The 25,866-nt window shown below is 38.9% G+C and overlaps 1 protein-coding gene and 1 non-coding gene across 3 annotated transcripts in view; one reads left to right on the plus strand and one right to left on the minus strand.

The window, feature by feature from the left end:
- The window catches only part of Sbf2 (SET binding factor 2), a 319,337-nt gene that overhangs the window by 250,875 nt on the left and 42,596 nt on the right, over positions 1-25,866 (minus strand). Inside the window, exons 2-3 of one of the 2 annotated variants that reach the window (XM_051149227.1) lie at positions 21,764-21,805; positions 17,079-17,161 (exon numbers count right to left, since the gene is read on the minus strand). In XM_051149227.1, the coding sequence (XP_051005184.1) occupies positions 17,079-17,161; positions 21,764-21,805 (125 nt within the window). The remainder of the gene's footprint in view (positions 1-17,078; positions 17,162-21,763; positions 21,806-25,866) is intronic. The other variant, XM_051149226.1, reaches the window with a different exon arrangement.
- LOC127192507 (small nucleolar RNA SNORA17) lies at positions 17,304-17,434 on the plus strand. Its single transcript, XR_007830988.1, has one exon. It is a non-coding gene; the product is annotated as a small nucleolar RNA SNORA17 (small nucleolar RNA).

The following is a 25,866-nucleotide window of genomic DNA, read 5'->3' on the forward strand; positions in this document are numbered from 1 at the left end:
CCAGTCTAGAATACAAAACAAAACCTCTTTTTGTCCCCAGACAGGGTTTCTCTGTGTCTTTGGCTGTAAACAAGACTCGCTTTGTGGACCAGGCTGGCCTCAAACTCAGAGATCTGCCTGCCTCAGCCTCCCTAAGTGCTGGGATTACAGGCATGCACTATAACACCCAGGCCGCAAAATATATTTTACTTTTTGTTTTTATTTTGATTTTTTGAGGCAGGGTTTCTCTGTGTAGCTTTGGCTACCCTGGACTTAACTGGCCTCAAATTCACAGAGATTTACCTGCCTCTGCCTCCCCATGGCTGAGCTTAAAGGCATGCACCACTATGCCTGGCACAAAGCAAAATCTTATGGAAGAATGGGAAGAAAATAAAGGAGAGAAGGAAGGAAGAAAGAAAGGAAGGAAGGAAAGATGGAAAGAAGGAAGGAAAGGAAATTCCAAGCCTTTTTTTTTTTTTTTTTTTGGGGGGCAGGGGGCAGTATTTTAGTGTTTTAGTTTTCTTTTAATTTAAAAAATGTACATAAATTTATATTATTACACATATATAAAATAAACTACATATAGTAAGCCTTTTCTTAAAAAGGACTCAAATAATGATCATTAATTAAGGATAATTTTAACAGATATACCCACATAATATACTCACATCACTGATAAATTTATAATTACTCATAAATGTCAAGTTTTCAAAAAAAAATTCTTCCAGTAAATGTACATGTGTGTTTATTCTGTCACTTTAGTGATTCTCCCTATAAAATCTTGTATGTTGGTATCAGTGACTTTTCACAGACACATAAGTACCACCACTAGAGGCCACCAAATACTTCTTTTTCTTAACTTGACACATTTGTAAGTCATTCTAAGTAATTATGTCAGTCGACATTATAAGCAAATAACTATGAGCTCTAAAATCCATAAACTAAAAATGTTGCACACGAATCTTGAAGTAACAAACAGAAACTCCAAAAAAAAAAGGAAGCATATTTCACACACGGAACAGGATTTCTATCACCAAAGAACTTTTCCAGACAAAGAATAAGAAAGAGTGGGGCTAGGTAGTATAGAAATATTGCTAGGTAGATAGCTTTGGAAATACTGTACATATTCTCTCTGAACAGCCAGTGCTTCTTACAAAAGCAAGTGATTGATGTCTATGTGTATATACATGAACACACTTATAACCGATATATAAATTACCAGAGTGCTTTCTTTCATGTTACAAAGTATTTTGCATGTATTTTAACACCCAAGTTACCACCATCTATAATAGTGATTCAACCCAAAATTCCAAACTGCAAAAGATCTGGTGTCAGGCAGAAGTTAGTAGTGTGTTAGAACACACAGCTCTGGGCTCTTAGTGAGCTGCTGGCAGTGTTCTGAGTTTTGCTTCTGGTGCCCTCTTGTCACTAAAGGTAGATGGCAAAATACAGAAGCCCCAACAACCTCCAGAGAACTTTATAGAACCATGAGACACTTACAGAACAAAATAAGACTAAATTTTATCTGATTAACCACCATTTTGCATATAATAGTTTCAAGAGTTTCAAATACACCAGAGAAATATTATTTCATGTTAGACCTTCTACCTTAAAATCCTAACCTAATTTTTAGGTCACAAAAATGTTTATAGCTTTAGTTTTAAACTTAAAGCTTTGGCTTTTACACTGCATCTATAGCAGATTTTAAATCGGTTTCTCTATATAGTATGAAAACAGATCAAGATTAATTAATTTTTCAGATGGACAGTCAGTTGTATTCATATTTATCTGTGCTGTCTCTTCCACAACCACACTACTCCTGGAATCTATTGAAATCAATTTACATTGTTCCTTGATCTATTAACATGTTTATCTCGAAGTCAATACCACACCCTGTTGATTATAAAGCTTTTTAGTATACCTTGAAACAAGGTAGCAAAACACAGCCCTGTTCTTTCCTTTACAAACTCTTTTGTCCATTTACCATATATTGTCTGAAGACACAAGTCTCTAATGCCCTACACTGTACCTGACATTATCTTAGGTCCATACATAAAACTCTATATCATACATTTTAAAAATAACTAGTAAAACATGTAGAATGAAACCAACTGAATGAGCCATTTTTACATTTATAGTTTAGTTGTGGTAGGGTGCATCCACATTATTGGACAGCAATTCTCAGAACTCTTTTCAACCATACCATCTGAAAATTTCTAACCACAAACAATTTACCTTTTCCTACCCACTGGAAATCTTCAATTTGCTTTCTGTTTGTATAAATTTGGCCACTATAAATGAAATTATAGAGTATTTGTCTTTTGGTGACTCACTTGTTTCTCACTGATAAGGTTTTCAAGGTCTACTGATGCATTTATCAAAATGTCCTTCATTTTTGTGACTGAGTAATATTTCATTGAATGTCCTGGTAAACCTGCCTCTGGACACTTGGGTTTCTTTTATGTTTTGGCTATTGTGAAGAATGTTGCTATGTACGTAAGTACAAATACCTGTTCCCTGGCTTTCAATTCTTTTGAATACACCCAGAAATGAAATTGTTGGTTCACAAGGTAATTTTACTTTACTGAAGAACTGCTACTATTTTCCACAGCAGTGACATCATATATTTCAATTTGCCCTAAGCTGACACTTCCGATTTTCTGTTGTTTTAATAGTAACCATGGGGGCTGGAAAGACAGCTCAGTTAAAAGTGCTCTTTCAAAGGACTTGAGTTCAGTTCCTAGCACAATCTCCTGTAACTCCAGCTCCAGGAGATGGGACACCTCTAGCCTCCAAGGACATTTGCACTCATGTATACAAATCCATACACACACACATACACACACACACACACACACACACACACACACACTGTTTATACAAGTAGCCGTTGCAATCTATTTGTTCAGAATAGCCCCAGTTTAAGCATTTTTCCAGTTCCATATACTCTCAGAAAATATTCCAGTTTAATTAAATAGTTATTCTAATTCCAGTTTTAAAATTAAAGAAAATGCTCTAAGTAAAATTAGGCAAGAACTACCTTTGATTCAAGCTTTTCAGTCTACCACCAGAACTCATCCACACTGGAAACCTACTACTAGCTAGACTAAAATAAGAATTAACTCTCACTGAGATATGTACTGAATACAATTAGGCTACAGGGAACGGTCATATGAAGAAAGGAATAACAAGGAGTCAAGTATAAATGACTCACAGAACTGTAATCCCACCATTTCCCATAGAAATAGAGAAGAAAGCAAGTAACACACACATACACCACCTTGAAAATTTAGTCTTACAAACAATCAATGATAGCAGTGAGTAAAGCTAAATTTTAAAAACAAAAAAACATAGCCAGGCATGGTGGTACACACCTGTAATCCCAACACTTCAAAGCAGAGGCAAGAGAGTTACGAGCATAAAGTCATCCTTGGCTATAGGGTAAATCTGAGGCCAACTTGTGTTACATGAGACCCTGCTTCAAAACACATTAAAAAGAAAAAGAAAAAGAAAAAAAAACCCAAATAGACTAACTATACGTAATAGGATGAAACTGTATTCAATGTGTTTACTGATTTTGACACCAATGGTGCATCCAATTATTTAACTCGATTCTTTATGTCCCAGAGTCAGCACAGACTCAAAGAGCCACTTTAAAGGCCAGCCACAAACAAGGCAACAAGGCTACCCTCACATCTGCCCACAAATTCAAGTTCCTGCAGTCCCCTGCCTCGGGTTCAATAGCTTGCTAGAACAATTCACAGAACTTGGGGAAATGTTTTGATGACATTCAATGGTTTATTATACAAGATGTAACTCAAGAACATCATAACATAAAGACTAAAATTAGTCCAAAGCAGGCATCTGGGTTTCATCTGTTATCCTTTATTACAGATAATGACACATGGCTGAACTCTGACCAATGGAATGTAAGTACAAGTGGTATATACACTGCCTTCAGGTATACCCCCAAACCCACTTTTACTATTCTCCATGCTTTAACTTAAGACTTCCACCAAATGAACCCTTAATGGCCAAAATGACCCAAGGACTCATTTTGAAAATGGAAAAACCATCTCTTAGCTATCCCATTTTTATCCTTAAGGTATGTAAAAAAGAAGAAAATGGCAATTTCCAGATTTTACTTTTAGGTCAGACTCTGGACACAATGAGAGTTAAGACCAATGGACGAGTACAGAAAAGAATTGAGGGATTGTAAGTGCAGAATGGCCCACAGAGATGAGGTGATGGCAACTGCATGAGAAATGAAAAACAGTGTGGTCCCACATCAGAATGGGATGGCTGATCACAAACAGCCCAGACTCATAGTGGACAGGCCTGGGCAGTCCTGCAACTTCCCCAGGAACTACTGGCTTCAGGTTTAGCAGCATCCAGCTTGGCAACAAAGTTCTGTCTAAAGAAGGTCTGAGAACAGTACTCAAACAGCTGACAACAGGAAAATAAATGCTCCTCAGCATAAAAGATTAACAATACTCCTTAAGCAAAACTGAAAGTAACTGAAATTCTAGTACAGGATAAACGTTAGAAATCTGTAGAGAAGCTGACCACAAAGAAGAGATGGAGCCTCTTCTTATGAGATATGTACAGAAAGGATTAACTACTTGCATCCAACTCCTAGACATCATTACATTCCCTGCTACGTGGTTTTATTACTTCAGAGGAAAAAATGGTAGCAGAAAACAAAACTGTGAGCTACCACTACTACTTTCTGACCACTTATACTCAATAGTTTTGCTGTAAAAATAACTCTTAAAATTATTTTTGTAATCCTTAGTATGTTTTAAAGCCATGTCTTCCTACTTCACACCAAAACTCCTGTGCTTGCACCCTGACTCTGAGCAGAATCAGAAGTACCGGCTACACACACTTCACTTCAGAATCTGGACCACCTTTATTTAACACCACAGTTATCAGCTGGCATCCACCTCAACACACAGGTTTAGATGCAAGTGGACTATACTTTGTAATTCTTTAACGCTATTTCCTGTATTCCTCCGATCTCTTTGCTCGTCCTATTATCCACCTCTTTTTATTCTAAACAATGACTTGCACAGCTAGTTTTTATACCTGTATGCAGGAACTTATACATGTTTGCCTACTATAGCATATCTACTTTGATAAAGAGTCATAACTCCAAATCTTGGTAAACTCCAGTTCTGGGATATAGTAAATTTTCATTCTTCCATCATGCATATTTCCTCACAATAAGGAGAGAAATTGAAATTTTGCTTATATTCTTTCTTTACTCAGTTCCCTGGCCAACAGTATTTGGTACTCAGATATTTAAATGGTATTTATTAATTTCTCCTCTGTCCTCAAGAAGCATGGCACAGTGATCTACTTCTATGTTACACCTGCAGAATGTTGAATGTGTATTTTATTTCTTTTTTTCAATGCATATTGATAGAACATCAAATTTATATTTGACAGTCAAATAACTAATGAATAATTTAAATAACTAAATTAATTTCTTCAAAAGTGCAAATTTAGAAATTTTGATTGCTTGCTTTTCAAGCCACAATTTTTTCAAACACTTTAATCCTCAAAGAAAATGAGGCATACTACAAATGCCCACTAAAGGCTTCTGTGACTATTATAGTACATTTTCTGAATTAAAGCATAAAAAGATCCACTTCAGAGACGAGATGACTTAAAAAGGATCTAGTGCCAAAACAATGCTGTTTTCCTGATGCTCAAGATCCAGCCAATAAAAGTGCTGGTCTCTATCATTCTGAATAGACTGCCAGCCACAGAGCGCCTCCGAAAAACACTTCTCTAGTGTTCTCTGAAAAAGAGTCACTAAAATTAACTTTCAATTTTATTTATACAACTGTCTGTGGCTTTGTGCATACCTAAAAAGCACAAGAAAAGACAAAAATGTCCCAGAACTGGAAAAGCAGTTATTATGTTTGGTTTATTTTCATATTTTTATTTTTAAATCTATCCAAATTAAAGCTCATCATCTCTAAACAGAAGACGGCAAATTCTTTATGTAAAAATGGAAAGAATAAATTCAGAACCCTCTACATTTGAGATTTAATTTATTAGTGAGTGAATGTGAAAAACCCTTCTCTGCAAATTATAAAGTTCCGTGTTCAGGTTGACCATGCCATCTTTTATTTAGAATTTAAGTGCATCATGTACGTGCTGCCTACATAGAGGTGGCAACAACAACAACTTAAGTACAAGCACTCTGACCCCACATTTGTCCCACATTTGATCTCACATTTATATCAGTAAAATTGATCACTATTCAGCAGTGTGGACTATGTTTTGAATATAATCCAACTGCCCTCCTCAAGGGCTCACTATGAATAAGACCCTGACCTGGAAGATAGTGGTGAGACTTTTAAGAAGTAAGGCCAAATCATTTTTTATAAAGGTCACTGGAAGAAAGGTGTATTTCTCATGGGACCTACTTGTATTTCTAATGAAGGCATTATAAAAGCAGAGGACCTGGAATCTCTCATTCATTCTGTACCTGTTGCTGGCTCCTGCATATATACACGCCATAGCACCCTGCACTACAGAACTGGTACTATTTGAACTTTCAAATTCCAAAGCTATGAGTTAAATAAGCCTCTTTTTCTTCTTGAGCAGTTATCTTTCAGATCCTGCATTTCCACAAGAACACAAATACCACCATAGTTTTAAAATGTCACTTCCAAAACACCATACCTTGACTGAAACTAATAAACACAACACTGGAATTGAATACTATCTTTGTTGCACCCTACCTGTTAAGATTGTGCTAAAATTATGCAGACTTCCTAAGCCTCAGCTTACTTATTTGTAAATTAATACACTACTACCAATCATCTAATTTTCATGAGTCCTTCCAGTTATTTGTAACTGTTAGATATTAACCTAGTGTTACATACTCAAAGTCACTCTACCTTAGAAATGGTATGAAGGGTTTTTTTCATGTGTATCATCAGGAAAGAGACTATTACCCTGAACTAACAAATTACTTAGAAACTGAGACAGATCACTTTTGACATATATCTTTCCTTTTGACACTAGTAGAGTTACAATCACACAGTGCACCAGTTACCCAAGTTACTACTATTCATATATAGAATCATATACCTAATTTATGCAAGGATAACTAAAGTAATAGTTTAAAACATATCAAAGATTAACAGTATTCATTCAGTTTTTAAAATGAGCTTCAACATTTATAAGTTAAATTAACTTTGTAAGTGACAAAATACAGGTAACTAACAAATCAAAGTTGCTATTAAGTATGAAAAAAAATTTTAATTTTTTTTTTTTTTTATAATTTATTCACATTGCATCCCACTTGTTACCCGCTCGCTTGTATCTCCCCATTCCCAAACTCCCTCCCTATTCCCCTTCCCTAGTCCTCTGACAGGAGGGGCCATCCTCCCCCACTATCTGACTTCAGCCTATCAGGTCTCCTTAGGATAGCCTGCATTCCCTTCCTCTGTGGGCCTGCAAGGCCGCCCTACCAAGGGAACGTGATCAAATTGAGGGCACTAGAGTTCGTACCAGAGACAGTCCCTACTACCCTCCACCTCCCCACTTCCACATGGAGAAGAGCTGTCTATCGGCTGCATCTGAACAGAGGTCCAGGTTCTCTACATGCAATGTCTGTGGCTGGTGCATCAGTTTGTGTAGGCCCTGCTGCCTCCAGATCTGCCCGCCTTAGTGGTCTCCGTGTGGAGCTCCTGGCTCCTCTTGGGCCTTTCATCCCCCCACTCTTCCATACCACTCTCAGTGCTCCATCTAGCTGTGAGTCCCAGCTTCTGTCCTGATCTCCTGCTGGGTGGAGTCTCTCAGAAGACATCTATGTTGGGCTAATATCCACTTATAAGTGAGGATACACCATTCTTGTCTTTCTGGGTCTGGATTACTTCACTCAGGATGATCTTTTCTATTTCCATCCATTTGCCTACAAATTTCATGATTTACTTGTTTTTGACAGCTGAGTAGTATTCCATTGTGTAAATGTACAATTTCTGTATCCATTCTTCAGTAGAAGGGACTTCTAGATGTTTGCAGATTCTGGCTATTATGAATAAAGCTGCTATGAGCATAGTTGACCAAATATCTTGTTGTATGGTGGAGCATCGTTCAGGTATATGCCCAGGAATGGTATGGCTAGGTCTTAAGGTAAGCTATTCCCAGTTTTCTGAGAAAGCAGCAAATTGGTTTTCAAAGTGGTTGTGCAAATTTGCACTCCCACCAGGAATGGAGGCGTGTTCTCCTTTTGCCACATCTTCCCTAGCGTGTGCTGTCACTTGAGTTTTGGATCTTAGCCATTCTGAGGGATGTAAGATGGAATTTCAGAGTCATTTTGATTTGCATTTCCCTGATGACTAGGCATATTTCTTTAAGTGCTTTTCAGCCATTTGCTATTCCTCTGTTGAGAATTCTCTGTTTAGCTCTGTACCCCATTTTTTAATTGGATTATTTGGTTTGGTGGTGTTTAGTTTCTTGAGTTCTTTATATATTTTGGATATTAGCCTTTTGTCAGATGTAGGGTTGATGATAATCTTTTCCCAGTCTGTAGGCTGCCATTTTGTTCTGTTGACAGTGGCCTTTGCTTTACAGAAGCTTTTCAGTTTCATGAGTTACCATTTATTAATTATTGATCTTAGACTCTGAGCTGTTAGTGTTCTGTTCAGAAAGTTGTCTCCTATACCAATGAGTTCAAGGCTCTTGCCCACTTTTTCTGCTAACAGCTTTAGTGTGTCTGGTTTTATGTTAAAGTCTTAAATCCACTTGGACTTAAGTTTTATGCATGGTGATAAATATGGATCTATTTGCATTTTTACATGTAAACATCCAGTTAGAACAGCACGATTTATTGAAGATGGTAGATTTCTCCTATTGTATGGTTTGGCTTCTTTGTCAAAAATCAAATGTCTGTAGGTGTATGGATTTATTTCTATGTCTTTGATTTGATTCCATTGATCAACCAGCCTATTTCTATGCCAGTATCATGCCGTTTTTATTACTGTTGTTCTATAGTACAGCTTGAAATCAGGGACAGAGATTCCTCCGGAAGATCTTTTATTTAACAAGATCGTCTTAACTACTCTGAGTTCTTTGTTTTTTCATATTAAGTAGAGAATTGATCTTTCAAAGGTCTGTAAAGAATTGTGTAGGTATTTTGATAGGGATTGCACTGAATCTGTAGATTGCTTTTGGTAAAATGGCCATCTTAATTATGTTTATCCTCCCAATCCAGGAGCATGGGACATCTTTCCATGTTCTAATACCTTCTTCAATTTCTTTCTTTAGAAACTTGAAGGTTTTTTCATACAAATCTTTCACATGCTTGGTTAGAGTTACACTAAGATACTTTCTACTGTTTGTGGCTATTATGAAGGGTGTAGTTTCCCTAATTTGTTTCTCAGCCTGTTTGTCATTTGTATACAGAAAGGCTACTGATTTTTTAAAAATTAATCTTGTATCCAGTACTTTGTTGAAGGTGTTTATCAGCTATAGGAGTTCTCTGGTGGAATTTTGGGGGTCACTTATGTATACTATTACGTCATCTGCAAATAGTGATACTTTGTCTTCTTCCTTTCTGATGTGGATCCCCTTGATCTCTTTCTGCTGTCTTACTGCTCTAACTGGAACTTCAAGGACTATACTGAAGAGATGGGGAGAGTGAGCAGCCTTGTCTAGTCCCTGATTTAGGTGGAATTGCTTTAGTTTCTCACAATTTAATTTGATGTTGGCTATCAGCTTACTGTATATGGCCTTTACTATGTTTAGGTATGTGTCTTGTATCCCTAATCTCTCCAAGACTTTAAACATGAACAGGTGTTGGATTTTGTCAAATACTTTTTTAGTATCTAAGAAGATGATCATGTGGGGTTTTTTTTCTTTCAGTTTGTTTATATGATGGATTACATTGATGGATTTCTGCATATTGGACCACACCTGCATGCCTGTGATGAAGCCTACTTGGTCATGGTGAATGATACTTTTGATGTGTCCTTAGATTCAGTTTGTGAGTATTTTATTGAGTATTTTTGCATTGATGTTTGTAAGAAAAATTGGTTTGAAATTCTTTTTGGTTGAGTTTTTGTGAGGTTTTGGTATCAAGGTGACTGTGGCCTCATAGAATGAGTTTGGTAATGTTCCTTCCATTTCTATTGTGGGGAATAGTTTGAAGATGATTGGTACCAGCTCTTCTTTGAAGGTCTGGTAGAATTCTGCACTGAAACCACTGGGCCTAAGGCTTTTATTTTGGTTGAGAGACTTTTGATGACTGCTTCATTTCCATGGGGGATAAGACTATTTAATTTGTTTACCTGATCTTGATTCAACTTTGGTAAGTGGAATCTATCAAGAAAATTGTCCATTTTGTTTAGATTTTCAAATTTTGTGGCAAATAAGCTTTTAAAGTAAAACTTAATGATTCTTTGGATTTCTTCACTGTTGTGTCTCCTTTTTCCGTTATTGATTTTGTTGATTTGGATAGTGTCCCTCTACCTTTAAGTTAGTTTGGCTAAGGGTTTGTCTCTCTTGTTGACTTTCTCAAAGAACCAGTTCTTTGAGTTCTACTGATTCTTTGAATTGTTTTCTTTGTTTCTAATTTACTGAGTTCAGCCCTGAATTTGATTATTTCCAGCCATCTACTCCTCTTGGGTGTGTTTGCTTCTTTTTTTTCCCTAAGGCTTTCAAGTGTGCCATTAAGTTAATTATATGAGATTTTTCTAATCTCTTTATGAAGACATTTAGTGCTAAGAAGTTCCCTCTTAGCACTGTTTTCAATGTGACCTATACGTTTGGGTATGTTGTATCTTCATTTTCATTGAATATTAGGAAGTCCCTAATTTCTTTATTTCTTCTCTGACCGTATTGTCACTGAGTAGAGAGTTGTTCAGTTTCCATGTGTGTGTAGGTTTTTTGTTATTTCTGTTGTTGCTGAGGTCCAGATTTAGTCCATGGTGTTATGATAGGACACAAGGTGTTATTTCAGTCTTCTTGTACCTGTTGAGGTTTGCTTTGTGACCTACTATATGGTCAATTTTGGAGAAGGTTCCATGAGGTGCTGGGAAGAAGGTATAATCTTTTGTGTTTGGGTGAAAAATTCTGTAGATATCTGTTAAGTCCATTTGATTCATGACATCTGTTAGAGTTGTTATTTCTTGGATTACTTTCTATTTCATTGACCTATCCTTTGGTGAAAGTGGGGTGTTAATGTGTGGGGATAGATGTGTAGCTTAAGCTTTATTAATGTTTCTTTTACAAATGTGTGTGGCCCTTGTATTTGGGGAATAGATGTTCAGAATTGCACTGCCATCTTGGTTGAACTTTCCTTTAATGAATATGAAATGCTCTTCCTCATCTCTGTTGATTAATGTTAGTTGAAAGTCTATTTTGTTAGATATTAGAATGGCTACTCCAGCCTGCTTCTTGTGTCCATTTGCTTGGAAGCTTCTTTTAGTCCTTTACTCTCAGGTAATGTCTATCTTTGTGGCTGAGGTATGTTTCTTGTATGCAGCAGAAGGTTGAGTCCTCTTTATGCATCCCTTCTGTTAGTATTTGTCTTTTTATTGGAGAGGTGAGTCCATTGAGGTTGAGAGAGATTAATGACCAGTGACTGCTAGATCCTTTTATTTTGATATTGTGGTATTGTGTTTGTGTGCTTGTCTAATTTTTGTTTTGCTGAAGTGAAGTTATCTATTTCCTGTGTTTTCCTGGGTGTATTTAGCCTCCTTGGGTTAGAGTTTTCCTTCTAGTATCTTCTTTAGGGCAGGATTTGTGGATAGGTACTGTTTAAATTTGGTTTTGTTGTAGACTATCTTATTTTCTCTATCTATGGATATTGAAAGGTTTGCTAGAAATAGTAGTCTGGACTGACACCTGTGGTTTCTTATGGTTTGCAAGACATCTGCCCAGGCCCTTCTGGCTTTTATGGTCTCTGCTAAAAAGTTAGGTGTAATTCTAATAGGTTTGCTATTGTATGTTACTTGGTCTTTTTCTCTTGCCACTTTGAATGTTTTTCTTTGTTCCGACATTTAGTGTTTTTATTATGTGGCCAGAGGATTTTCTTTTCTGGTCAACTCTATTTAGTGTTCTGTGGGCATCTTGTATGTTTGTATTGGGGACATTTTCTTCTATGATTTTGTTGAAAATATTTTTTGGGTCTTGGAGATGGCAATCTTCTTTTTCCTCAATTCCTATTATTCTTAGGTTAACATTTTCTTGGATGGTTGCATCAAATTCTTCCAATATATCTTCCATGCTTGAGATTCTTTCCTCCATCCCTTATTTTCTGTTGGCAATGTTTTCCTCTGTAGTTCCTGTTTTCTTCTTTAAGTTCTCTCTTTCCAGGATTTCCTCAGTTGGTGCTTTTTTTATTATTCCATTTTCATCTCCAGATCTTGAACCATTTTACTGATTTCTTTCAACTGTTTGCATTTCCCTGAATTGCTTCCAAGTGATTTATTCATTTCCTCTCTATAAGCCTCTATCATGGCCTCTCTAAGGGCCTCAATCTGTTTGACTGTATCTTCTTATATTTCTTTACAAATTTTATTCGTTTCCATCATTATCATCTTCATAAGGATAGATTTGCGTTCATTCTCTTGTGTTTTAGTTGTGTTAGAGTGTCCAAGGCTGACTGCTCTGGGATAACTGGGTTCTGGAGATAGCATATTGCTTTGGCTTTTGTTGCTTATGTTTTTGTTGTCCTTTTAGGCATCTGGCATTATGTGGTAGTTTCTGGTGCTCTTCACTGGCTGTTCTTAGGTGAGTAGCAGCTCATAGGTAAGTAGCTATAGGCTGAGACCCCACAACTGTGGCAATCTGGGAACCCCTCCATCGATCAGCTGGATAACCTGAGGTCAGTTCCACCTGTGTTCCACACCATGGTGTGTCCTCTTGGCAGGAAGACTCAGACACTGGTGTTTTGTGGCCCACAGTTCAGTCTGAGACACTGAGTCCAGTGTGCCGTGCACAGGTGTGTAGCCAAATACTGGAGACTGCACCCATGGCTGCATGGACACAGTCTGTGAATTAGCTGGGTGACTAGAAGCTGGACCTGCCTGTGTTGTATACCGTTTGGTCCCCTCTCACTGGGAAACACCAACACTGGTGTTTTGGAGCCCACAGTTTGGTTGGTCCTCCAGTTGCTGTCAGTCACAGACACAGTGTGTGATTGCTGCCATCTTGGATCACGCAAGTATGGAAATTTTTTAAAGAATAAGAAAACTGTGGGGCCCTGGGGATGGCTCAATGCGTAAAAGTGCTTGCCACTCAAGCCTAAAGACCTGAGTTTGATTCCTAGACCCTAGATAAAAAGCCAGATGCAGTGGCACATGCTTACAATCACAGCACAATGACCATGAGATGGAGACTGAGATAGGAGAACTGACAAGAAGGTCAAGAGACAAAAAGCCTGGAGTATGAAGTGCCACCGTCCCAAGAAGTATAACCCTGCCTCCAAATCAGGGTAGAAAGAGAGAACTTACTCCTAAAAATTTGCCTTCTGACTTCTACATGCACACTGAGGCATGCGTGTGCAACATGTTAAATATTCCTAGCGTATTAACTAGTCTTCAAAGTTTTGAGATGCTGTGCCAAGAGCCAGCCAAGAAGTCACACAGGAAGCTCTTAGGTGCTAAGTTCTGATTACCTATGGTGTCTCCATTTCACTACATCAACAGTACACAACTCTACCTGTCATAGTACTGACACTTGAACACAGTATTATCTGTCATACAAGAAAAATATCCATTTTCTAAATAGTAAAATTAGTTTGTCTCTCCCTTACTGATAGAAAAAATACCAGAGACATCACAGATTATCTGTCCCCTTGATTTATAAAACATAAAAAGTATCCTTTCTTGGTCCTAGCAAAATCTCTACCCCAATCCACGATCTCTTTGGCCCACCATATTATATGTTATTCTAGAAACTTGTCAAGAGTTTCATCATTCATACTGTAACATTGCAATCATTTCTATACATCTATATTCTCACGTGAACAAAGGCAGAAAGTCACAGAAAATTTTATCAAGACTCCAAGAAATACTGAGATCCAGGCATGGTGGCACATGGCTTTAATACCAGCACCCAGGAAGCAGAGGCAGGTGAATCTCTATGAGTTCAAGGCTAGCCTGGTCTACAAAGCAGGGCTGTTACACAGAGAAACCCTGTTTTGATTTGAAAAAAATCAAAACAAAAAAAAGCAAAAAAAAAAAAAAAGGAAATAAAGAAATGTTGAAACTTTTAAAACATTTATAGTACAAATGCCTTGTTATTGAAATAGTAGGACCAATTATTGGCTTATTGAAGCATGTGAAAGAGAAGGGAAAAAACCTGCAAGGGCTCTCCAAAAAGTCATTTCTTTGGATCCTCATATTCCTTCCCCATTTTTAAAGCCAAAATTAAAGATTCACCTTTCTACTCACCTACAAAACCATAGCTTTTATGTAGGACTGGATTATGCAAAGCAAAACTAAGCACTCAGTCATCATCAGCTAGGGTGAGAAACCTTAATATTTTCAAAACCTTAACATTTTAAACATGTTTTGTTCCTAATGGACATTTCTGTAACTAGGCTGGAGAAATACTCAGTGATTAAGGGTTTTTGCAAAGGATCTAGGTTCAATGTCCATCATCCACATGGTAGTTCACAACTGTCTATAATTCCAGTTCCTGGGAATATGATGCCCTCTTCTAGCCTTCATGAGTACCAGGAATGCATATGGTGGATATACATACGGGCAGGCAAAACACCCATTCACATAAAATAAAAATAAGAAAGAGGAACTATTTTTCCTATGAAAGAGGTGCTGAAATGTATGAAGCAAACAGCATTTATAAACAACCATGTAGGATGGGTGTGGTGGCACACACCTGTAATCCTACTGCTCATCAAACAGATTGAGAGTTCAAGGCTGTAGGCTATACAATTATCTTGAGACCAGCTAGAACTACATGAGATTGTCTGAAATAAAATAACGTAACAAAAATTATCTCCCCAAACAAGCATCAACTTCATTTAAGTACAACTTGCTCTACAGAAGATACTGTTCTATTCATTTTAGATACTTTTCCCCCATTTTGTCTCTACAGTAGCATTATGATATTAGTACTTCTATTATCCCCATTTCATAGATGAAAAATCTGGGGTTAAATAATTAACTGGCCAGAAGTCATAACATGCAACTGTGCCTTAAGCCCAGGCCTTCAGCTCCAGAGCCTGCACTCTAGACTACCTCACACTTCAAAGAAGGGTGTATGAGAAAGGAACTTTATTCATTTGTTTCTATTGTTATCCTTGAGGCTTACTTCCCCATCTGTTAACCTGGGTTTAGTCCTGGACGCTTCTAGCCTCCATACACTCTAACCTAGACCTAGAATATTAAGCTTACTCTTTTTTGTCTTATTGAGCTCTGGGAAGACTGGGTCAATTGGCTGTTCAGGCTCAAACTCCTCTCCCAGCTGACTTAGTCAATCTGGCTTTTCTTTTGGCCCCTGAATTGCTCTGCTTGGCCTTAAACTAACTCCAGCAATCTTTTCTGATCGTCTGGTTTCTTCTCATCCTCTGGCTTGTTCTGTCCTCACCTGTGCCTAGCTTATTATCTCACTCAACCTCTCCCTGTAAACCTGCCCCCTCCTCCCTCCCTCCCTCCCGCCTTCCTTCTTCATTCTCTGTATTGCTCCAAAGTAGCTTCCATTTCCTTTTAGTTCTTAAGAAAGTTGGGCATATTCTATTCTGTCAAATCTTTCTCTGATTCATCACTTTCTCTGCTACTCAATTAAACATCACTTTCAAACATGGGGCTTCCTTCTACAAACCATCTTTACCTTCATTGTTTGGGATTAAAGACAAGTAACACCACACCTGGGACCTAAGCTTTTCTTTACCTGAAACTTGTTCTATACCAGGCTAACCTTGAACTCAGATATGCTTGCCTCTGTCTCCTAGATTAATGGCGTGTTTGTATTCCAGCCAGATCATACAGACCTAGAAGGTTTTTGGATGTGGAGTGGCCATGTTCTGAATTGAAATTTCTCTACAGGTGTGTGTGTGTGTGTATCTTTTTGAGACAGAGTCTACTAGGTAGCCCTGGCTGAGCTGGAACTGTCCATGTAGATTGGTCTGACCTCAGAGATTCAACTACCTCTCCTTTCTGAGTTCTAGGGTTAAAATGTTGAAAAGAAAAGGTACTTTTTTAGTTGGTGCAAAAGCTACTTATGCTAAGATTTTTATTAAGGAATCAGAGGAAAGTCAGAAGCGATAGCTCAGCAGTTAAGAGCAAATGTTGCTTTTGCAGAAAGCTGAGTTCAGTTCCCAGCACTCACACAGTGGCTCAAAATTATCTATAACTCCAGTTCCAAGGGATCTTACTACACTTTCTGACTTCCATGGGCACAAGGCACACGTGTGATGCACACACATATTCAACAAAACAAATAAAAATCTTTTAAAAGCCCAGTATGGTGGTGCATGCCTTTAATCCCAGCACTTGGAGGCAGAGACAGGCACAGATCACCGTGAGTTTGAGGCCAGCTTGGTCTACAAAGTGAGTCCAGAACAGGCAAAGCTACACAGAGAAACTCTGTCTCAAAAACAAAAACAAAAACAAAAACAAAAAAATAAACCAAAAAAGGGTAAGGCTTTTATAGCCAGGTGTGGTGATGCTCACCTTTAATCCCAGCACTCGGGAGGCAGAGGCAGTGAGTTCAAGGCCAGCCTGGGGGTCTACAAAGCTAGTCCAGGACAGCCAGGACTACAAGAGAAACCCTGTCTCAAAAAACAAATAAACATCGACAACAACACACACCAAAAAAAAAAAAAAAAAAAAAAAAAAAAACTTTGGAAAACCCACCTTTTTAGAGAATCAGAGGAATTCTTCTGCTTCTGGATACATAAAGATCATGTGTAATACTAACAAGCACTTTGAATCGGGAAAAAGAACAGGATAACAGACATTCCATAATTCATGTAATAAATTATCTCTAATAATAGTATGTAATAAAATTATTAAATAGGAAAAGTACTATAGTATAAGCTAAAATGTAGCAATTTTTTTAAAAGGCCATCAAAATAAAGGCACACCTACAAACCACCAACTTACCAATTCAATTCCCTGAGGGAATGGCGTATCATCCCAGTCCTGCTGTGGGAATCTCTGAATTATTTTCCCCAGACCTTCTGGCCCTGTTGATAAAATAAAAATGGGTCACTTCTAAGAGATGAGAACCTCGGGTATATGCTCATTATACTACTGCTTGCTTCCAAAAGAAGATTTGAGTAAATCCATAGAGGAAACATTTCTTAAGTTTTAAGAGACACCGCTGCTACTATCCCTAGAGGCATGGCAGGCGCAGCTGCTGTGTCACGTGCGCATCAGTAGGTGGCAGAGAGGAGAGAGGCTGTGTCTACACTCAGTGTTCTGACCTGTGAACATCTGAATGATTAGTAGCCTAAATTCTCTAAAAACAGTGAGCCTGAACAGACCACAAGCAGGGCATAGCACTCCTGAGGTGACCCCAGACACTCAGAGATCCCGGGGGCCACTAAGAGGACAAAGTGGTGGAGAAATGGATGAGAAAGAGACACAGAAAGATGCAGACACAATGAAGAGAGGGCAGTGAGAAACTGCTTGATGTGAGTAGCCGGTGACGCCACCTAGAACCATGGCGGGCTCCTGGCCTGTGCTACTACCGGTAGCCACATCTGGTCTGTGGCCCTGCAGCGGCAGGGGTCTGTTACCACCAAAAGACAGGCAGACATCCCTGGTCTATGGTGCCTTCTGGGACCATGTTGATATTTGAGGGCTGTGCAGAACTGCTAACACGCCTCGCCTGGGCATCATGGGAGAGCTGGCCCTAGGAGCCTGAGAGTAGGAGAGGAGGAGACTAGGAGAGCAGGAGCAATGATACCTCCCCTAGCCAACTCCAATACTAAGGAGAGCAGCCCAGCATATTGTGGGAGTTGTGGTAAGCTGGCCCTGAAGGTATGAGCAGGTATGAACATGGGAGAACTGGCCCTGCCACTTGTCTCCCACACAGTAGCATGGAGGAGGGATACCCTCCTTCCCCCTTACCTCTTACCCCTGGGGCAGGTGGGAGGCCTAGCCCTGGGGTCAGGAGATCAAGAAGCTAGCTCCGCCCCTCACTAGCTGCAGCATTCAGCAGAGTGGGTCCTGCACCTAGCCTGGGCAGCACAGTAGAGCTGACCCTGGTGGTGAGGATGGTCCGGGCCTGAGAATCTGAGTGTGAAAGAGCTGGCTCCAACACATGTGGTGTGGTATTGGCAAGGAAGAGATGTCCCCCCCCCCATCGCACTCTTTGCACCTATGGCATGCAGGAGAGCTGGCCCTAAGGTTATCAGAGCTGGAGAGCAGGCCCTGCACCTCTCCTGGGCAGCATAGTAGAGCTGGCCCTGGATGTGGGGACTGCAGGTGACCAGGCCCTGAGGGTGTAAACATGGGAGGGCTGCTTTTGCCTCTTGTCTGCTGTGCAGTGGAATCTATGAGGGAGAGATCCCCCTCCCCTCCCTTTTGCCTTGCCACCTGAAGTGGGTGGAAGAGCTGCCCTGCCCCTCACCACTGCAGCACTTAGGAGAACAGGCCCTGCACCTACCTCATCTAGGCAGCATAGTAGAGATATCCATGGTGGCAGGAGTGAGGGAGGTTGGGAAGGGTGAGCAAACCAGCCCTTGGGAACACAGGAAAGCTGATCTTACCTGTTGTCAGCTATGTGGTGACTCGAGGACAAGAGAGAGATGCCCTCTTCCCCTTCCTCATCCCCACCCATCTATGGCAGGCTGGAGAGCTGGCTCCAGGGTCATGAGACGGAGAACTGGCCATATCTCTCTCCGACTACAACAGTTCAGAGAGCTGGCTCAGCACCTCGCCTGGGCAACAGGGTAGCTGGTGAGCCAGCCCCAAGGGCATGAGGGCAGGAGCTGACCTTTGAATTGGCTCACCCCAACATCTGCCCCATCGATGATCTACTAGAGTGCATGAAGAGGCTGGTCCTACAGATCCAAAGCTACAGGATCTCCATGACACAAGGCGACAAAAAGATATCTGAGAAGCGTCCCAGTGAGGTTCCAGTATAGCTAAAGCAACAGAAGCCAGAGGCCTTCTACCAAAACGAGTCATTGCAATGAACATCTGCAAGCAGAGAGGTATAGACAGAAGCTTACTGTGGGACATGTGACACATTACAGCTTTCATTTGTTTTTCTCTGTTTGGGGGGTGATTGCAGAGGTGGAGGGAAGATACAAGGGGAGAGGGGGATGAATGGAATTGGGGTACATGATGTAGATTTCACAGGGAACCAATAAAAAGTTTTTAAAAACATTACTGCACATTAAAAAAAAAAAGTAAATGTGTGCTTCTAAACATAATGCTGAAATAGAAGACAGTCCCTACCCTAGCATAGACTTTCAGAGATTCACTGACACACGAAAAGCTAAGAAAAGCTATGAGGCACTAAAATCTAGGCGTTTACCATATCATGGTAGTGACAGCCACCTATGTCCCAATAAAAGCAATTTTAAATGACAAAGGAAACAGTACTGTTAGCACCAAATTTCAAGTATATGTTATATGTTCATTCCTACCATAATCTAGGCAAAGCTTCTCAGTATAGTACCGGTGACATCTTGGGCTGGTTAACTTGGTATGTTAGGTGAGGAGAGTGCTACCTGGAGCACTCTGGTATGTTAGGTGAGGAGAGTGCTACCTGGAGCACTGTGGTATGCTAGGTGAGGAGAGTGCTACCTGGAACACTGTGGGATGCTAGGTGAGGAGAGTGCTCCCTGGAGCACTGTGGTATGTTAGGTGAGGAGAGTGCTCCCTGGAGGACGGTGGTATGCTAGGTGAGGAGAGTGCTCCCTGGAGCACGGTAGTATGCTAGGTGAGGAGAGTGCTCCCTGGAGCACGGTGGTATGCTAGGTGAGGAGAGTGCTCCCTGGAGCACTGTGGCATGTTTAGCAGCATCCTCGGTTTCAACTCACTGGAACACAGCACCATCTCTCCAAGGAAATTGTTACAACCAAGAATGGAATGTTTCCATACACTGTCAAATAGCTCAGGGTTAAAAACCACACATCTATGCACCCGTTGTTATAAAATTAGACTGTAGCATCAAAGAATGAACCAACTTAAAAGTTGAACTTTAGAGATAGACTCTATAAGACAACTGGGAGTTAAAATACATGTTAGATCTAAGTGGACTTCCCACTTAGTCCTGGGTGACTGAGCCTGGTTTCCTCCTACATGCTAGTCAAATACTATTCCTCTGACCCATGTTCCTAAGCCCTGCTTTTTGTTATTGTTCTGGTTCAATCCCCAGCATTACAAAGCTATCTAATTAGCTGGTTAATTAATACTAATTTGTTTTAATTATGTCCAATTTGATTTTTAAATTTTACATTATTATTACTGTTGTTGTTGTTGTTGTTGTTGTTATTATTATTATTAGTTTTGGTTTTTGGTTTTTGAAGACAGGGTTTCTCTGTGTAGCCTTGGCTGGCCTGGGCTTGATTTGTAGACCAGGCCGGCCTTGAACTCACAGAGCTATGCCTGCCTCTGTCTTCCCAATTTGAAATAGGAAAGTTCCTTCTTGGTAGACTGTGACTCTCAAAACCTCTCCAGAAGCAACATATTACTTACTGGATTTCATAAGATATAGTATTTCGATAACATGATGGCTTAGTCTGAAATTCTGACACATTCATAAATGCACATCAGGGTATGATTTATGAGTGATAAGACTTGCTACTATTTGAAGACAGAAATCTGATTAGAAAGCATAAAAATTCAAGTGGAGATATGATATTTTATTATAACAAAATATACAAAGAAGCCAGATGTAGTAGTGACTGCCTGCAATTACAGCATTTCTGAAACTGAGGCAGGAAGATTACAAGTTCAAGGCTAACCAAAGCTACATAAAGAATATTTCCCCTCTCCTCCCCCAATATAGAAAGAGCTATAATGGCTTGCTTTTCAAATATCAAATATAAAAATTGCTGTCATTAACAATTTTTGAGGAACTTAAGAAGGCACCTATATCAACTTCTAGTGTTCGTCCTTTGTAGTACTATCTATTTTTATTTTTAACAGAATTTCTCATTGGCCTCACACACTGTCTAGGCTTCCTATGAAGCAGGCTACACAGTTTCTGCAGTGTCTACCCCGTCATGGAATAACTAGCATGTGACCCTTGGGCCACTTTTTAAATGGGTTCTGGAAATCAAACTTCTTACACACTAGTAGTTGCTCTGACAAAAGTAATCCGTAAAAGCAATTTGAGGGAGGACAAATTTATTTAAAAAAATAAAATTAATAATAATAAATAATAATAATAATAATAATAACAACAAGTAATAAAAATAAAAAAAGAAGGCACCTATAAAAGGTAAACAAATATGTTTTGATTTGTTTGATTTTGTAGGTTATTCTGAATGTTTAAACTTGCTTCCCAAGTTTATATTTAAGTTGTGATAACCATCATATGGTTAGTACTGATTATATTGGAAAAGGCTGAGATGACATTTTTTATAGAGAAGGAACGGACTGTTTGACAGATTTCTATTTTATGTCCACAAGAGAAGTGGGTCATGTCCATTAAAGTAACTGCAGAAGTACCTCCTATTTGAGCTACTTATTAAATGGGTCAGATTGAAAAGAAAGAGAAGGCGAGAAATTCTTCAACAGAAGACTAACCCCTCTCGGGTGAAATGGTGCTTAGCAAAGAAATACTATACCAGATAAAATGGAAAAGGGAAGAAGCTACCACTTACCCAGGTTTTTGTGCTTTCCTTTCCAGTTCCTGCTCTCCCACCCTATCAAAAAATGGAAAACTGTGATGACCAGAACGAGTCTGTATATCTTTTAAAGGAGTTGGGGTGAAGAGAAGCTCAGAAAGACAACAGAGTATTTGAATTGGTCTTCTATAAAAAGACTATGAGACTGTGAGACAAACTACCCAAACAAGTTTAGCAAAAGCGACATAATCCAGCCTCGGTCAGACTGTTGTCTTTCTCTTAGCTTTGGTAAGCCCCTTTCATTTGGGTCCTTGGAGCGCTGTGGGGATCCGTAGGCCAGCCACAAGCATCACCACATACCATAAGATAAACCAAACAGCCATCAACCCTTGGACAAGAAGCCATTCTAGCCTTAATAGATGACCTTAAAGGTGCCTAACACTCTCTATGACTACTAAATACTAGGTATGGAGATACTGGTGGCTATGAAGAAGATGAACATGTTTAAGAAACTAAACTATGAGTAAGGTTAATGGGTTGAGAAATTAATACTCTGCTCCATAAAAAAAAAAATCTATTTGGTATTCATTAACAGTTGATAAAATAACTAAGTGTTTTCAATATGCTTAGAATGTGTGTGTATTCTGCTTGACTAAAAAAACCTTAAACTTTGAGAAATGCTATTCTTTTTTTTAAAGATTTATTTTTATTTATTTATTATGTATACAGTGCTCTGGCTGCATGTATACCTGTTATTCTAATACATAATTCACTAAATTATCTTCCTCTGTGATACGGTTATCTAAACAATTAGATCAGTGGTTATCTACAGAATACCTTCAATGTCCTTCTGCCCACATCTATCAAAGGCAGTAGTTGTGTTCAGGAACACAGTTTATACCATTCATCTCTCAGCATAGTAATCGCTAACACGTTACTATGGTTACTGTTTCTTGTCTGTCTCACTGTACTAGAATGAGAGCAATTAATTTGAGCGCCTTTGCTCAGATACTATTCATAGTTTCTGGCATATATTAGGTACTTAATGACATAGCTGTTGAATAAATTAATAGCACTATTAATTGTGTAAGAGCACCTATAAACCATCAAAAAATTTATTACTAGAATTACCTTGTTATAAAAGGTATCTTAGACAACTGGATTCCTATTCTAGAACATTTTGAATAGAAAAAAAAAAAACACATTACAGAAAATGTGTGGCTAAAAAGATAGATTAAGGAAGTGGGGAGACAGGAGGAATTGGTGGGAAGGAAAGAAGTGGAAATTTTATAAACATGGTCCTTTATGTACAAAATTAAAAAAAAAAAAATGTTCTTTAATTTGGGCTACATTGGCTGGAGCACACCTTTAATCCTCTTTGTTGAAGGCAGAAGCAGCTAGATCCTTGTGTTTTCAAGCCAGTCTGGTCTACAGTGCAAATTCCAGGACAGCCAGGGCTACACTGCAAGCCTCTGTTTGTTGTTTTGTTTAAATGAGAGAAAGAAAAAAAGAAAGAAAGAAAGAAAGAAATAGAGAAAGGGGGAGGGAGGAAGGGAGGGAGAAGAAAAGAAAAAAAGGTTGCTTAATAAACCTCATGTATGAAAAAGATTTGCTCAATAAGGCTCATGTATGAGCTGGTGATATAACTCGGAAGAGTGCTTGCTTAATATGTACAAGTCAGTCCCTGGCTTCAATCCCAACAGTACAGAAAAGGAAAAGAAAAAAACAGACTTCAAGCAACTACAGATGTTTACATGTCAAAGTAATGGCACACAGCAGAACAAGAAATATTCTAAGTAGGCAAAAATTTATCAAGGAAGCAGTACAGACAGAGAGAAAGAAAACAAATGTTATCAGACAAAGATTTCATAGCTCTCCAGACTCTATCCCACTAAACTCTGAAAGCACCATGGCATCTTTCAGCAAACAGCTGAGCTATACTTAAAAGACTTCTCTAGTACTTAATCTAGTATGGGTCTGTAAACCACACAGTGAAAGGCACCTTGCTAGATCAAACTGCCTCCAACTGTTACTCTAGAAACAACTACATAAAGTTATCTATTCAAAAAAAACTTAAAAAGAAAGATTAGCAACACATGATAACTTTGTTCATATATCTGAAGAGTTGTTATATAGAAAAAAATATATATTGGGGAAGACCCAAGGCAAAAGGACATATTTTTGAGTCAATACAAAGAAAGGACAAAGTACAAACATCCAGCACCCATGTAAAAATCCAAGTGTGCTAGTGCATGTCTAAAATCCTAACACGGGGAAGGTAAAGCCAGAGGCATCCCTCATTCATGTTGAGTGAGAGACTTGTTTCAAAACAAAAAATATATATGGTGAAGAATAAATGAGAAAGATGGAGAATATCAACCTCTGGCCTCCACATGCATGTGTACACACTTAACACACACACACGCACACACACACACACACACACACATAGGCACCACACATACAACAGAATGAATTGTCACAGAAAGCAATTATCATAACTAGAGCTGCAGTAAAACTATCATCTTTGGAGGCTGTAGCAATGACTGGTGGTTAATGAAAACTTGCTCCTCTCACAGAGGACTTGGGCTCAGTTCCCAGGACCCACGTGGCAGCTCATAAGCTGCCTTCACACCTTCTTCTAGCCTGCACAGGCACCAGGCCAGACATGGTACACATGCATATATGCAGGAAAGGCAAACACTCATATATATAAAATAAAATAAGATAAATATATCTTTGAGAAAAAATTAAACTATTAGGTTTTGTGGTTTAAAGAAAAGCAATGACAGCTACAATGGAAAAAAGACAAATCTAGAAAATAGAACATAGTAATTCATTTATTTAGCAAAAACTATATTCAAGGTTTTGTGTGTCATGCTAAGGAAAGAAGAAAATAGCCAGTTCCAGACTCCAGAATCCGCTTCAGTTTTTCTTTTTTTTTTTTTTTTTTTTTGGTTTTTCAAGACAGGGTTTCTCTGTGTAGCCTTGGCTATCCTGGACTCACTTTGTAGACCAGGCTGGCCTTGAACTCACAGCAATCCGCCTGCCTCTGCCTCCCGAGTGCTGGGATTAAAGGCGTGTGCCACCACGCCCGGCTCGCTTCAGTTTTTCTAAGAGGCACAGAGGCTTCTGCGCATATACAGGCAGGTACACCCCATAAACATGTGCACACATGCATACACCACAGTTCAGTGGTTGAGTGTTTATCTGGAATATGCAAGGACATGGATTCAACTCACCAGCACCACAAAAATACATTTAAAACTTAATTAATTAAATTAAAATAAATAGGATTTTTAGAATTTGCGAAACTGATTCTAGATTTTTATGAAATTGCAAGAAGCTTAAATGGCCAAAAATATTTTTAAAAAACTAAATCAGGACCATCTAACTACAAGATTTACCATAAAGCTACTACAATAAAGACAATGTGGTACTGACAGACATATGTATTCATATACATACACACATATATATATATACACATATACACACATACCGTGTGTGTGTGTGTGTGTGTGTGTGTGTGTGTGTGTGTGTGTGTGTGTTTAGAGAAAAGAGCCTATGGCAGAGGTTCTTATCTATTCCTGTTGGCCTGAGCCGGGACCCGATGGCAACCTTTTGAGCAGAGCCCATATCTACTATATCGAAGCATGAATTTTCACTCAGTGAGCTGTTACCAGTCTGTGATGGTTAGTTTTGATTGTCAATTTGACACAACCTGGAATCAGAGAGGTTGCATGTGGCCGTGCCTGTCAGATTATTCTGAGTGTCTGAACTGAAGTGGGAAGACCAACCCTAATTGTAGGTAGCACCTTCAATGTAGTAGTCCACATAAATGAGCATGGAAGAAGGAAATATTTTTGCTATCTCTTTTTTCTTTTAAGATTTGTGTGTGTCAGCAACAAATCGATATATCCAACAGCAGTCCCAGTGAGGATCCAGTAACGACAGTGTAGGCCTCAAACCAGATCCATGACTCGTAGCAATGAACATCTGAAAGTAAACATATGTGGACAAAAGGCTAAACTGCATGATACACTAAAGCTTCTGTGACAAGATTTTTTGTTTGTATTTGTTTTATTTTACTGGAAGGAAAAGAGGGATTTTGGTGCATGACATGTAAATCATAGACA

Source organism: Acomys russatus, chromosome 7 (assembly GCF_903995435.1).
Source record: "Acomys russatus chromosome 7, mAcoRus1.1, whole genome shotgun sequence".
Lineage (NCBI taxonomy): Eukaryota > Metazoa > Chordata > Mammalia > Rodentia > Muridae > Acomys > Acomys russatus.